This window comes from Oncorhynchus keta, chromosome 24 (genome assembly GCF_023373465.1).
Source record: "Oncorhynchus keta strain PuntledgeMale-10-30-2019 chromosome 24, Oket_V2, whole genome shotgun sequence".
NCBI lineage: Eukaryota > Metazoa > Chordata > Actinopteri > Salmoniformes > Salmonidae > Oncorhynchus > Oncorhynchus keta.
The window spans coordinates 38,329,138-38,343,994 of NC_068444.1; the positions used below are offsets into that span (position 1 = coordinate 38,329,138).

General features: G+C 43.7%; 1 protein-coding gene across 1 annotated transcript in view; it reads right to left on the reverse strand.

The window, feature by feature from the left end:
• Positions 1–452: 452 nt before the first annotated feature.
• LOC118357507 (glutamate receptor ionotropic, delta-1-like) overlaps positions 453–14,857 on the reverse strand; it is a 48,494-nt gene continuing 34,089 nt past the window's right edge. Inside the window, exon 3 of the mRNA XM_035734661.1 lies at positions 453–714. Coding sequence (XP_035590554.1) covers positions 695–714 — 20 coding nt within the window. The 3' untranslated portion in view covers positions 453–694. The remainder of the gene's footprint in view (positions 715–14,857) is intronic.

The following is a 14,857-nucleotide window of genomic DNA, read 5'->3' on the forward strand; positions in this document are numbered from 1 at the left end:
TAATTGAAAGGAAACACCAAAAACCCGCAGACACGCTGCCCTCCGTGGAATGACTGACACCGCAGCTCTATCTAGTCTCGATTTTCCTGGCTCTCCTTCCCAGGGATCTCCCTGTCGGTGGGAGTTAATTCATTGGGAGTTAGTTCATTGGGAGTTAGTTCATTGGGAGTTAGTTCATCGGGAGTTAATTCATTGGGAGTTAATTCATTGGGAGTTAGTTCATCGGGAGTTAGTTCATTCAGCAGTGAGGCCCTGGCCAGTTTAAAGCCCCTATGTAGTCATTTTAATTGTATTTTTTAATCATCCCTGTATGTCTTATAAATCACTGTGTTTATTTCATTAAAATTACATGTATTTCCCTGAGCCTCCTTTTGACATTGAAATATTCAGTCTGATCACGTTTGACTGCACTGTCCCTTTAAGGTTCTGCCACTCACCACTCACCTAGGAGGTTAAATAATGAGATGTCCCAAAAAGAGGAGCAAGGAGAAGCGAGAGCATCCCTGGGGCTTTCTTGTTATCCAATCACACTTAAGCATGATGATGTCCATTAGAGTAGCCCCGTGGTTTGCTGACTTCAGCAGAAGACGGCCAGGAGGGAGAGGAGCTGAACCTCAGAGATACCCTTGGGCGGCTCAAACAGGAGACAGTGGAGATGACACACTGCTGCTTCTGCACCGCAGGCACGTTCTGCTCAGCCCACTACATTGGAACCTATGTAGAATATGTTAAAGAGACTCATTAGTCAGATAGTGTGTGCACAGTACAGTGGTCTACCGGGTGATCAGACACATGCATCAACCCCTACAGGAACATTAGCATAACGAATAAGCCCCGGTTCAAATAGCTTCACTGTAAGCACTTCACTGGAGTACTGCACTTAAAGCACCTCCAAACCTCCCTTAGGCCATATCTTATCCTGTGAGAATGACATATCTGAGAGCACGTATCCACTTTTGTCTGATTGCTTGTATTGTATTTTGTTGCCGATCCGCGGGGGCTGCGAGCGATTGGGCCACATCGTAATTACAGAGAGGACGTTGTCGTGAGATGGCACTGCAGCAAAGCATCATAGGCAGCATTAGGATGCTTCTCCACCGAAGGCGGGGTAAAGTTATTAATGTTGTCTCCGGCCCGTGGCAGAGTTAATTCCACTAATACAGCTGAGTGGTAGCAGAGTGATCCAGCCTCGGTCACATTACTGATGATCAGACGACACATTCAGGAGGGAGTGACCGCAGCCACCAACAGCAAGACGACACGGTCCTTTCTGGGATGGTTGTGTGACTGAGTGAGCAATAAAGGACCTGCCCTCTCGCCAAAGCTGAGCATAGCACAGTCCTGAATGTGCAAGACAGAGGCAGCATTGAGTGCCAACAGTCGCGCATGTGTAAATCCACACGGTAGGAGGATGGCCTTTAAAAATGTGGGTCAGAGACCCCCCACCCCCACCACAGCTGAAACAAAATCCTAGGGGAAACACTGGATGTCATCTGTATAGGAGAACCAGGCTGCAAGCACATGGATCATAACTGGTATGTATCTGTTGCTGTATTGTTTTGTGTGGTACGTCACCCTCGTCTATGTCTGTCTAGCGGCAGTACGCCTTACACTGTGGTTTTACTGTGGGAGCCCCAACGCGAATACCCCTGTTTTCATGTGATAGGTACTAGTGTACTGAACGCTATACTGCACAGGACCTCTCTGGCCTAAAATAGATGGTTTCCCTCTGAGAAACAAAGAGAGAAAACAGTGCAAATTCCATTTACCAGAAGTAGAGTTCTGCTTCGGCGAGACAGGAATTGAATCACACATTTTCTGCACCGCCACCCCGCTACATACACTTCCTCCGACTCTCCCCCTCTCCCTCCCTCTCTCTCTCTCTCTCTCTCCTCCATTTCCAGGAGAGATCTATGTCTCCAGATTCCCACTAAGACCATGGCTGGTGCTCCCCCTCTATTCCGAGTCTCTGACGGCCAGACATCGATGATCACACCATCACGACAGGATGTTGCTAAGGTACCAGGCTAAACACCAAGCTGATAGGTTAAGCTCTTAGCCAATATTTATGCCCCACTTTTTCTTTATGGTGTCTGGGGCCTTGCCAAATAATCGCTGTTTGAACTCTTCCTGAGCCGATCACCGCCATGACAGAGCAGAGTCGATCCCAGAGGAGAGGAATGGAGGGCTGTGAACATTACCATTAACACGAGCAGTAGAGGAGACCTCACCTGCCAACCAATGACCCTGGTAAGCCAATGTCTGCGTGTATAGACACATAAAAGCAGGAACGCTCCTGTTTATGTCTGTTCATGTGAATTGACCTATCAAATACACACTCTGTCACTACACCAATCAGCAGGCATGTTCAAAGGGCAGCCATGGGCAGTCAAACAAACAATGTCAAGCTAATAGGGGCCACTGGGGGACAGAGCACTTCAGCGACTGACTTCTCATGTCATAACATGTGTCAACCCGCCATGTGCCTTTTAAAAAGGACAGCATATGTATTTTGATTGTGTACATTACCAGTCAAAAGTTTGGACACACCTACTCATTCAAGGGTTTTTCTTTATTTTAACTATTTTCTACATTGTAGAATAATAGTGAAGACATCAAAACTATGAATTAACACATATGGAATCATGTAGTGACCAAAAAAAGTGTTAAACAAATTCAAATATATTTTTTATTTGATGAGATTCTTCCAAGTAGCCACCCTTTGCCTTGATGACAGCTTTGCACACTCTTGGCATTCTCTCAACCAGCTTCATAAGGAATACTTTTCCAACAGTCTTGAAGGAGTTCCCACATATGCTGAGCACTTGTTGGTTGCTTTTCCTTCACTCTGTGGTCCAACTCATCCCAAACCATCTCAATTGGGTTGAGGTCGGGTGATTGTGGAGGCCAGGTCATCTGATGCAGCACTCCATCACTCTCCTTGGTCAAATACATACCCCTTACACAGCCTGGGGTGTGTTTGGGGTCATTGTCCTGTTGAAAAACAAATAATAGTCCCACTAAGTCTAAAACAGATGGGATGGCGTATCGCTGCAGAATGCTGTGGTAGCCATGCTGGTAAAGTGTGCCTTGAATTCTGAATAAATCACAGACCGTGTCACCAGCAAAGCACCCCCACAACATCATACCTCCTCCATGCTTCACGGTGGGAACCACACATGCAGAGATAATCCGTTCACCTACTCTGTGTCTCACAAAGACACGGCATTTGGAACCAAAAATCTCAAATTTGGACTCAGACTACAGGACAGATTCCTACATGTTCATTGCTCATGTTTCTTGACCCAAGCAAGTCTCTTATTATTATTGGTGTCCTTTAGTAGTGGTTTCTTTGCAGCAATTCAACAACAATGGCCTGATTCATGCAATCTCCTCTGAACAGTTGATGTTGAGATGTGTCACTTTTATTTGGGCTGCAATCTGAGGTGCAGTTATCTCTAATGAACTTATCCTCTGCAGCAGAGGTAACGCTGAGTCTTCCTTTACTATGGCAATCCTCATGAGAGCCAGTTTCATCATAGCGCTTGATGGTTCTTGCAACTGCACCAATTTGTAAGTCGCTCTGGATAAGAGCGTCTGCTAAATGACTTAAATGTAAATGTAAATGTAATAAACTTTCAGTTCATTCAATTTTCGGGATTGACTGACCTTCATGTCTTAAAGTAATGATAGACTGTCATTTCTCTTTACTTATTTGAGGTGTTCTTGCCGTAATATGGACTTAGCGGTATTTGGTAAAAGACCATCTTCTGTATACCACCCGTACCTTGTCACAACACAACTGATTGGCTTAAACGCATTAAGAAGGACAGAAATTCCACAAATGAACTTTTAACATGCACACCTGTTAATTGAAATGCATTCCAGGTGACTACCTCATGAAGCTGGTTGAGAGAATGCCAAGAGTGTGCAAAGCTGTCATCAAGGTAAAGGGTGGCTACTTTGAATAATCTCAAATATAAAATACATTTTGATTTGTTTAACACTTTTTTGGTTACTACATGATTTATGTGTGTTATTTCCTAGTTTTGATGTCTTCACTATTATTCTGCAACGTAGAAAATAGTCAAAAATAAACAAAAACCCTGGAATGAGTAGGCGTGTCCAAACTTTTGACTGGTACTATATATGTGTGTGGTGTGTGTGTGTGTGTGTGTGTGTGTCTGAGGCAAATGGATGGGGTCCCTAAATAGCTTCAGTGATGAATGACAATAAAGGAATTCTCTGGTGACTGTCGAGACAATCAGAGAGAGAAGGAGGGAAAGAGCAAGAGTGTGAGTGTGTGTGTGCGTGCGTGTGCGTGTGTAATTTATGTGTGTTTGAGTGCTTGCAACCCCCCGTTTCACCAAGCCACTTTGTCACTGCAGGTTTGATGGATTGGACTGGACGTTCCCCACCTCTCTCGGTCAACTGTCACAGTGGGCCCACTAAAGACTGCCATAATGTGATGTTTCTCCCACTGTTCGACTGGCTGCAGTTTGCCCTGGGAAATGATCCAGGACAGATGAGAAATGTCTGTCTCTTCAGATGACAACCCCTGTGGGATTAGGATTGTCGACCACAGTCCACCGTGACAGATGCCGACTTCAGATCGTGGCTGTTTAGCTTTTTTTTGCGACCGCTTTGAATTCTCCTCTGATCGCTGGATGATTTCCCGTAAGCATTGTCTGGTTCACCGAACTGTTTCGTTCCCCCAACACATGCCGACTCCACAAAACGTACCCTCTAGATGGACAACTATGAAACAAACGTGAAGTGAGATGCTTTTCCCTTGAAAAATGTACTGTATAGATACTCCCTAAAATACCAAAAACACTGTCCGAAATTGCAATGGATGAGTTCAGACTATGCTGCCCGCATCTTATCTGATTTATATGGACTGTGGAGATTGTTTGCTCTCGTTTTACAGTTACAAATGATATTACACCAACAGGATCTATATTTTATATTCTGTTGGCCGGTGACAAGATTGTCAGCCTGTGCCAAAGCTAAACCCAGTAGGTCAGAGGAGACTGTAGTATCTTAAAAATGGTCACATATACCAGAAAGGTGCAGTGAAAGGTGTTGTTTTACAGGGTCACCCATTGTAGTACTGTGACCCTGGAGCAAATTAAGATTAAAGTGCCTTGCTCAAGGGGACAGTAACAGATTTTTTATTTTGTCAGCATGGGTATTCACGCCAGCAACCTTCAGTCACTGGCCCAACGCTCTAACCGCTAGGCTACCTACCACCCTGATATCTTATACAAAAACTCCAAAGGCAATTTGGAAAAAGAATATGCTAACATCTCAGATAACTGTGGTGTTCACTACATTACCAGGTTCATGGGTGAAATATAGTTCCTTCGGAAAGTATTCAGACCCATTGACTTTTGTTACATGACAGCCTTGTTCTAAAATGGATGAAATAAATACATCTCAGTAATCTGGGGTGGCAGGTAGCCTCGTGGTTAGAGCGTTGGACTATTAACCGAACACAAACACCTCAGATTATGTCAAATATGGTCTAAACTACAACATATGTGAAAATAAATAAATCAGTCTCCACGCGTTTTTAGATAATTGATGTGAAGGTTAAAAATGGAGACATTTTTGGACAAATTGTTTTATGAAGAAATTCTAAAATACTTTGACAACCGTGTTTGTAAGCTTTTAAAACATATCAAACTCAACCGTTTATCTCTTCCAGCGATGAATACATGAATGTCTCATGGTAGGGGTATGCAAAAATGGGTCAACTTTGAGCACCTCTATCTACTAAATATGTTAGCAAAATGTTACTTTCTGACCACTTCCACCACGGGCAAATATCTCTGGAAAGTTCCGTTCAAATCAAAAGGAGTGCAGTCAAAAAGTGATTGACATCAGACTACCCTATAGAATGGCAGCGTATTACTTGAAATGTGCCTATTATCTTGCATAACTAACCCCCTTTAGAGTCACATTTCGAACGGCAAATCATAGTATGTACATTTGGAAGTGAATAATATGGAGTTATAAAAGGGCACATACTTTTATAATTAATGTGATATGATTGTGCTTTACCTCCAACATAGCAATCAGCTTCATATTTGACCAGTTCAGAATAAAAGCATGGAGAGGAGCCACTTCAATCTGCAGTGTCCTGCCAACCTGTGTGATCTACTGTGAAAAAAACTAATATGCCCGTCCCTCCGCCGGCATCACGACAAGGTTGGTTTGAACCGCCGCGACGGGAAAGGTGAGGCTGACATTTCAACAAGAGCCATGGCTTGTCGGAGAAATACTTCATCCCAAATTTGCATATCAGAGCTGACAGGGAGCTCGGCTCAGATTATTGGCACAGCAGCAAGCAGTCTGCAGCAAGGGGCAGTTAATTGATCCAGTCGCAGATTTATGTGAAATATGTCCATATAAGCAGCATGTATTGGGCTTGGACACATCTCCAATTTTAGGGTTCAATCCCTGGTCGTGTTCGTGGAAAACTAAGAGGGAAAAGAAGATGTGACCGGAGATATAGGCACGGTGACATTTCAATCACTACAGATTTAGAACCACTGTCAGGATTCATATAAAAAAATGCCCAGCGAAAGAGAACATTCACCCCCCCCCGCTCACAGACTAATTCACGACAGGTAAAATATGTGCTTTCCATTTATATCCTCACACACTGCTGAGAACAAATCATAGCCCAGACTTTTTTTTTCCTTTTCGCAAACACTTGGTAACTGATTCGCAGGTCTGAGGCAAACAGCGTTGTGGTCTAATTCTTTTTCAGAGCTTTCTGGGAAAAAGGTTACTCTATAGATAAATGTACTATCTCCACCACTGCACAGTGAAGACAAAAGAGTGTGCTTCAAATAGTTTTCTGTGAAGAGGGATAAACATCAACAGAGAGAAAATAAACTTCAGTCCTTTTTATCGATTACTAGGCTCCAATCATTGAGGTATTTCCAGTGGGTGGTGGTCCATACCGGGTCTATTTATCCATCATGTCACAGCTGCCCATCTTAGAAATTAGAGGTTGCACAGAGAGAGAGAGAGAGAGAGAGAGAGAGAGAGAGAACGAGAGAAAAAGAGAGAGCGGGAGAGCGAGAGAGAGAGAGCGGGAGAGCGAGAAAGAGAGAGCGAGAGAGCGAGAGAAGGAGAAAAGGAGAACGAGAGAGAGAGAGAGAGAGAGAGAGGGTTGTAATTATAGGGACCTGTCAGCAACAGGTTAATCCCGGTAAACACAGTCATCTATCTACCCAACACTTTCCTCACTGCAACCAGTCTATAGCAGAGTGGATAACCCACCAGCAGATTTAAGTGGTCCCAGTCTCCGCACTCAAAGCTTGGCTTGAGGTCCGTACTGTTTATATGTTTGTGGTATCGATGAAGGTCATTGATTGGGGAAAGGGGATACATTTTTATGATGGGAAATTATAATACACACCATAATTACATACACATGCACACAAACACATGTATTCATTATCTTTCGCTGGTTAAACGTTTGTGGTTAGCATGTTTCAGTAATGATTAACATGGTTAAATAGCTGTTCATCCCTGCTCGATTTGGCTTTTAGTATATTTGGCATTTTTATACATATCTGTATTTCTACTGAAGAAAGCAATAATTAATCAACACACTACTGTAAATAAATGGACACTACCGGTCATAAAACTCTCCGTAAATCAATGGTGAGAAATGCTCAGTCTGAAGCCATTCGGCTATGGGTTTCACAGCCCTATATCACCTTAAAAACAGGTTTATTTACAACCTATGGGGTATAAGATGTTGAGAATAGCGGCAAAGGAGAGTCTGAAATTAATTAAATACCCTAACCCTAAACTATGTTCAATGTCAGCAGCAATTTCCAGTCAGAAATGCTCAGTCTGAAGCCATTCGGCTACACGTTTCACAACCCTATAATAATGATACAAGTAATGTCACCTTGAAGAGAGTTTATTTACAACCTCTGGGGTATAACATGTAGGGAAAAGTGGTATAGGAAAGTCTGACATATAACCCCTAACTTGAGATCTGTCTTCGCCAATGAGAACCAAGAGGGGCCTAGTTTCGTACTTCATGACTGGGAAAGGCCTCGATTCTAGGCCGTAGAAAATCCTACATCCATGTCATTAGATCTGAACAGGACGGCTCAACAGTGATTCATATTAGTGGATTGCATCCCAAAAAAGGACAGTTGTGTTGTGCTGCGTAACACACTTACATTATGTGTCTATCATTATGATGTGAATCATTGTCAGGTTATTAGACATATAAACTTCAGTAACAAAAGAACACCATGGCTACAATAACACTCTAAAACAGGTGGTTTGTAATTGCGTAGAACGTGTTTGTTTTGGGTCCCCACTGGTAAATGAACAGACGGCCACAGAGGATTTTGTTCTGAATAACTGGTCAGGGCACAGCACTTTCCATTCAGCTTCAGGCAACTTTGACGTGAGGCTTGATCCCACCTGTGAAGACCACTTCTATCCATCACGCCCATTGTTGCTTATCCATTGTTCACTAGATACATCTACTTCATTACACCCAACGCAAATGTTGAAGAAAAAAAAAAACAGAACGCTTCCCACCACTAGAGCACATAACTAGACGTGAGCTGGACATGGATTCCCAACGGGGCCACCAATGTAGAGGAAGAAAGTGAATGCTGCAACAGGGACTCTTACCAGGGTTCATACGTGGCAAAGTGAGCTCCAGCAGCCGTTGTTGTCATGAAAGCCTATGTAGTCCTCTGGGCAGAGGCAGTAGGCCTACAATGTTGGCACATGCCTTGTTACAATAGCCTAAGTATATAACATGATTGTCACGACTGTAAATAATCATCATGAAAACAGCCTTGGAAGTGCCATAAGTGCAAGCTAACGTGATTCATTATTTTGCATGAACCTGTTTAACTGCATTGACATGGCTTAATTGATCATAGTCCAGACTCGTTATTGTTGCAAATACCATGCAGTTGCACCAGGGGAATGTAAACCAAACAGTTGTTTTTTGCAGGTCTTCCGTTTCCTCACATGTATTGATGAATTAATTTCCCGTAATGAAAATGTATCCCCATTCCCCAATCAAATACATTCATCGATACCACCAAAAAAAGACAAGTATAGCTTTTTACTCCAATCTGGCAACCCTCATAAAATCCAACATAGCACCAGTATCCCAAAGTATAAGCGAAAAAAAACAAGCATAGAAAACAGCATTAGCATGAATACAAATTTGTAAAAAGGCTACTATTACTATTATAAGTATTTCTGTGACAACCTGGTTGATTAACAATATTGAGTTGTTAAAACGTTTGTTTTTGTATATAAATAAATGTGGGACATAAAAAAATGTGTAGAACACCATTGCCCAAAATGCATTGCTCCAATAACTTTCAACAGATTGTCCCCCGAAAAATATTTTTCTATTAACTTATTATGGCTGGGGGCAGTATTGAGTAGCTTGGATGAATAAGGTGCCCAGAGGTGCCCAGAGTAAACTGCCTGCTACTCAGTCCCAGAAGCTAAGATATGCATATTATTCATATATTTGGATAGAAAACACTGAAGTTTCTAAAACTGTTTGAATGATGTCTGAGTATAGCAGAACTCATATGGCAGGCAAAAACCTGAGAAAAAATCCAACCCGGAAGTGGGAAATCTGAGGTTTGTAGTTTTTCAACTCTTGGCCTATCGAATACACAGTGGGATATTCCTGAGCAAGCTCTGTACTGGTGGTGCCCCGATCCCGCAGCTGAATCCACTTTAGGAGACGGCCCTGGCGCTTGCTGGACTTTCTTGGGCGCCCTGAAGCCTTCTTCACAACAATTGAACCGCTCTCCTTGAAGTTCTTCATGATCCGATAAATGGTTGATTTAGGTGCAATCTTACTGGAAGCAATATCCTTGCCTGTGAAGCCCTTTTTGTGCAAAGCAATGATGATGGCACGTGTTTCCTTGCAGGTAACCGTGATTGACAGGGGAAGAACAATGATTCCAAGCACCACCCTCCTTTTGAAGCTTCCAGTCTGTTATTTGAACTCAATCAGCATGACAGAGTGATCTCCAGCCTTGTCCTCATCAACACTCACACCTGTGTTAACAAGTGAATCACTGACATGATGTCAGCTGGTCCTTTTTTGGCAGGGCTGAAATGCAGTGGAAATGTTTTTGGGGGATTCAGTTCAATTGCATGGCAAATAGGGACTTTGAAATTAATTGCAATTCATCTGATCACTCTTCTCAACATTCTGGAGTATATGCAAATTGCCATCATACAAACTGAGGCCGCAGAATTTGTGAAAAATAATATTTGTGTCATTCTCAAAACTTTTGGCCACGACTGTACACAGGTAGCTTGGTGACGTCTGGGCAATTTACACACACACACACTGAACAACACACAGGCGTCTGAAGCAGGGGAGCTGGGAGGCTGGGATTGCATGGAAACGACTCCCTTATTCACATCACGGCAAAATTGGCTCCACTCTTGTCTTTGAACGATAAAATATTGTCACAATAGTTACTGCGATTTAAATGCAATTTGATGTTCCAAACATTCACTACCGGTCAAAAGTTTTAGAACACGTACTCATTCAAGGGTTTTTCTTTATTTTCTACATTGTAGAATAATAGTGAAGACATCAAAACTATTAAATAAAACATATGGAATCATGTAGCAACCAAAAAAATGGGTAAACAAATCAAAATGTATTTTAAATTTGAGATTCTTCAAAGTAGCCACCCTTTGCCTTGATGACAGCTTTGCACACTCTTGGCAGTACCTGCCCCAGTCCAGGACATTCAGAGACGTGTCCTGAAACCACTCCTGAGCTGTATTGGCTGTGTGCTTAGGGTCGTTGTCCTGTTGGAAGGTGAACAGTCGCACCAGTCTGAGGTCTTGAGTGCTCTGGAGCAGGTTTTCATCAAGGATCTCTCTGTACTTTGCTCCATTCATTTTTCCCCTCGATCCTGACTAGTCTCCCGGTCCCTGCTACTGAAAAACATCTCCACAGCATGATGCTGCCACCACCATGCTTCACTGTTGGGATGGTGCCAGGTTTCCTCCAGACATGATGCGTGCCATTCAGGCCAAAGAGTTCAATCTTGGTTTCATCAGACCAGAGAATCTTGATTCTCATGGTCTGCGAGTCCTTTGTGTGCCTTTTGGCAAACTCCAAGCAGGCTGTCATGTGTCTTTTACTGAGGAGTGGCTTCCGTCTGGCCACTCTACCATAAAGGCCTGATTGGTGGCGTGCTGCAGAGATGGTTGTCCTTCCGGAAGGTTCTCCCATCTCCACACAGGAACTTTGGAGCTCATCGAGTTCTTGGTCACCTCCCTGACCAAGACCCTTCTCCCCCAATTGCTGAGTTTGGCCAGGCGGCCAGCTCTAGGAAGAGTCTTGGTGGTTCCAAACTTCTTCCAATTAATAATGATGGGGGTCACTGTGTTCTTGGGGACCTTGAATGCTGTAAAAATGTTTTGGTAACCTTCCCCAGATTTGCGCCTCGACACAATCCTGTCTTGGAGCTCTACGGACAATTCTTTCGACCTCATGGCTTGGTTTTTGCTCTGACATGCACTGTCAACTGTGGGACCTTATATAGACAGGTATGTGCCTGTCCAAATCATGTCCAATATATTGAATTTACCACAGGTGTACTCCAATCAAGTTGTAGAAACAACTCAAGGATGATCAATGGAAACAGGATGCACATGTGAATGTATTCCGTTTTAAAACTGTCCTCTCACTGTCAACTTTGTTTCTTTTCAGCAAACTTAACATGTGTAAATATTTGTATGAACATAACAAGATTCAACAACTGAGACATAAACTGAACAAGTTCTACAGACATGGAATAATGTGTCCCTGAACAAAGGGGAGGTCAAGATCAAAAGCTGGTGTGGCCACCAGCTCAGTCCGATGATGCTGTGACACACCGTCCCAGACCATGACGGACCCTCCACCTCCAAATCGATCCCGCTCCAGAGTACAGGCCTCGGTGTAACGCTCATTCTTTTGACGATAAACGTGAATCCGACCATCATCCTTGGTGAGAAAAAAAAACGACTCGTCAGTGAAGAGCACTTTTTTGCCAGTCTTGTCTGGTCCAGCAAGGGTGGGTTTGTGCCCATAGGCAACGTTGTTACCGGTGATGTCTGGTGAGGACCTGCCTTACAACAGGCCTACAAGCCCTCAGTATAGCCTCTCTCAGCCTATTGCTGATAGTCTGAGCACTGATGGAGGGATTGTGCGTTCCTGATGTAACTCGGGCAGTTGTTGCCATCCTGTACCTGTCCCACAGGTGTGATGTTCGGATATACCGATCCTGTGCAGGTGTTGTTACACATGGTCTGCCACTGCAAGGACGATCAGCTGTCCGTCCTGTCTCCCTGTAGTGCTGTCTTAGGCGTCTCCCAGTACGGACATTGCAATTTATTGCCCTGGCCACATCTGCAGTCCTAATGCCTCCTTGCAGCATGACTAAGGCACGTTCACGCAGATGAGCAGAGACCCTGGGCATTTTTCTTTTGGTGTTTTTCAGAGTCAGTAGAAAGGCCTCTTTAGTGTCCTAAGTTTTCATAACTATGACCTTAATTGCCTACCGTCTGTAAGCTGATAGTGCCTTAATGACCGTTCTACAGGTGCATGTTCACTAATTGTTTATGGTGCATTGAACAAGCATGGGGAACAGTGTGTAAACCCTTTACAATGAAGATCTGTGAAGTTATTTGGATTTTTACAAATGATCTTTGAAAGACAGGGTCCTGAAAAAGGGACGTTTCCTTTTTTGCTGAGTTTATAAATTAGCAAAAAAAATCTAAAACCTGTTTTCTCTTTTTCATTAGGGTGTATTGTGTATAGATTGGTGATGGTACATTTTTTAAAATCAATTTTAGAATAAGGCTGTAACGTAACAAAATGTGGTAAAAGGAAAGGGGTCTGAATACTTTCCGAAAGCAATATATTGAGTTTGCTCTAACTTCCTCATAATTCCTTGTATTGCTGCAGGCCCGGTGCCTTTTTAATGAGCCCAGCTGTATTCATCAACATATTTGCATGGGATGCTGAGTCCATTAGTTAGTCTGTTAGATTTCCACTGCATATTATTACCGGCAGGGATTTGCCTGCCAGAGGCCCACCATCACCACACCACTCCAGCTACGGCTACAGATAGATGTGTCGATGAGCTGCCAGACTGCATAAGGAATCTCCTCGGCGTGCGTGCCTGTGTACATGCGTGCATGTAAGCCTGTGACAGTTCTCAAGCCAAGATGAATTGCATCAACACCAGGGTAAAAAGAATAACCTGGTCATTCTGGGTCATTAATGTAAGCAAGCCTTTGAAAGGAAACACATGAAGCATTTCCCAATGCCAGGTCAAATAGGGTGATATTCCTGTGTTGGAGCTTTGTAGCTGTGTTGTTGTATACAGAATGCGTAGAGCCATGTTACTGGGTGGTTGCTTACATATCCAGGCCTCATTAATGTTGCAACAGCAGAGTTACCCCCCCAGGCGTGGTGAGAAACTTCCGGCTCCTTCTATCGATCTGAGAAGATCCTGCTAACTAAGTCAATGAGGCTCACAGTGGGGAGGGGTTAAGCCATGTCACATGCCCTCCATACACACACAGGCACTGTGCATATGCATGGATGTGCGCACACACACACACGTATGCCATCACACACACACACACACACACACATTCTGATACTGTATCATCAAGTCACTTCACTCCTACCTACAAATTACCTCAACCAACCTGTACCCCCGCACACTGATTCGGTACCGGTACCCCCTGTATATAGCCTCGTTATTGTTATTTTATTGTGTTACTTTTTCTTATTATTTTTTACTTTAGTTTATTTGGTAAATATTTTCTTCACTCTTCTTGAACCGCACTGTTGGATAAGGTCTTGTAAGTAAGCATTTCAAGGTAAGGTCTACACTTGTTGTATTTGGCGCGTGTGACAAATCAAGTTTGATTTGATTTGATCAAGCTGAGCCAGGAAGGCCAAACACTGCTGGCCCCGACCGTGAACGCCTCACCTGTGCTCATCACAGAGGTCCACCACAAATAGCGATGGCCACAGCACAGTATCAAACCACAAAGATGGAGGACACACAAACAAATGATTCTGGATCATGGGAAACAACAGCTGTGGTGTTTAGTTAGATGAGTAGATGGATGAGTTATGCAGTTAGGCTAGTTATCCATAGTCTCCTTTCACATCCTACTGTATAATACTAGCCAATAGTAGAATACTGTGGAATACTAGCCTAAAGGGTACAGGGCCAGTATTTATAAAGCATCTCAGAGCAGGATTGTTGATTGAGGGCACTCAAACTCTACTCTGGACCTCGAAGCGAGATCCACCGCGTTCTCATTGTTCCCCTCTAATCAGGGATCTGATTTCTTCCTGGGACACCAGGTGGGTGCAATTAATAGAACAGAAAACCAGCAGGTTCCAGACCACGTAGGGTAGGGGTGTCAAACTCAGATGTGAGGGAGCAGGACTCACGCCTGACATCACCCAACCACAGATGGACAGGGCAGAGGGAGGGAGGGGAAGGGAGGGAGGGGAAGGGAGGGAGGAGGAATGTCTCCCCCGACAAATATCCCCACCCGATAGCAGGCCAGCCGACACCAAAGGCTTGCACTCGTTCAAGTGGGCCTAGTCGATAGGGTGACGTTACGGAGTAATGCACTAATGAAGGCATCCAGGGGTAGAATGGAGAGTTGGACAAAGCACAGTGTACTATACAGACAGTGTAATAAGATTTCCTGTGGTGGTGTTAAAGAATTCACTGTGCATCCAGAATGGCACTTTTGACCATAGCCCTATACACTGAGTGTA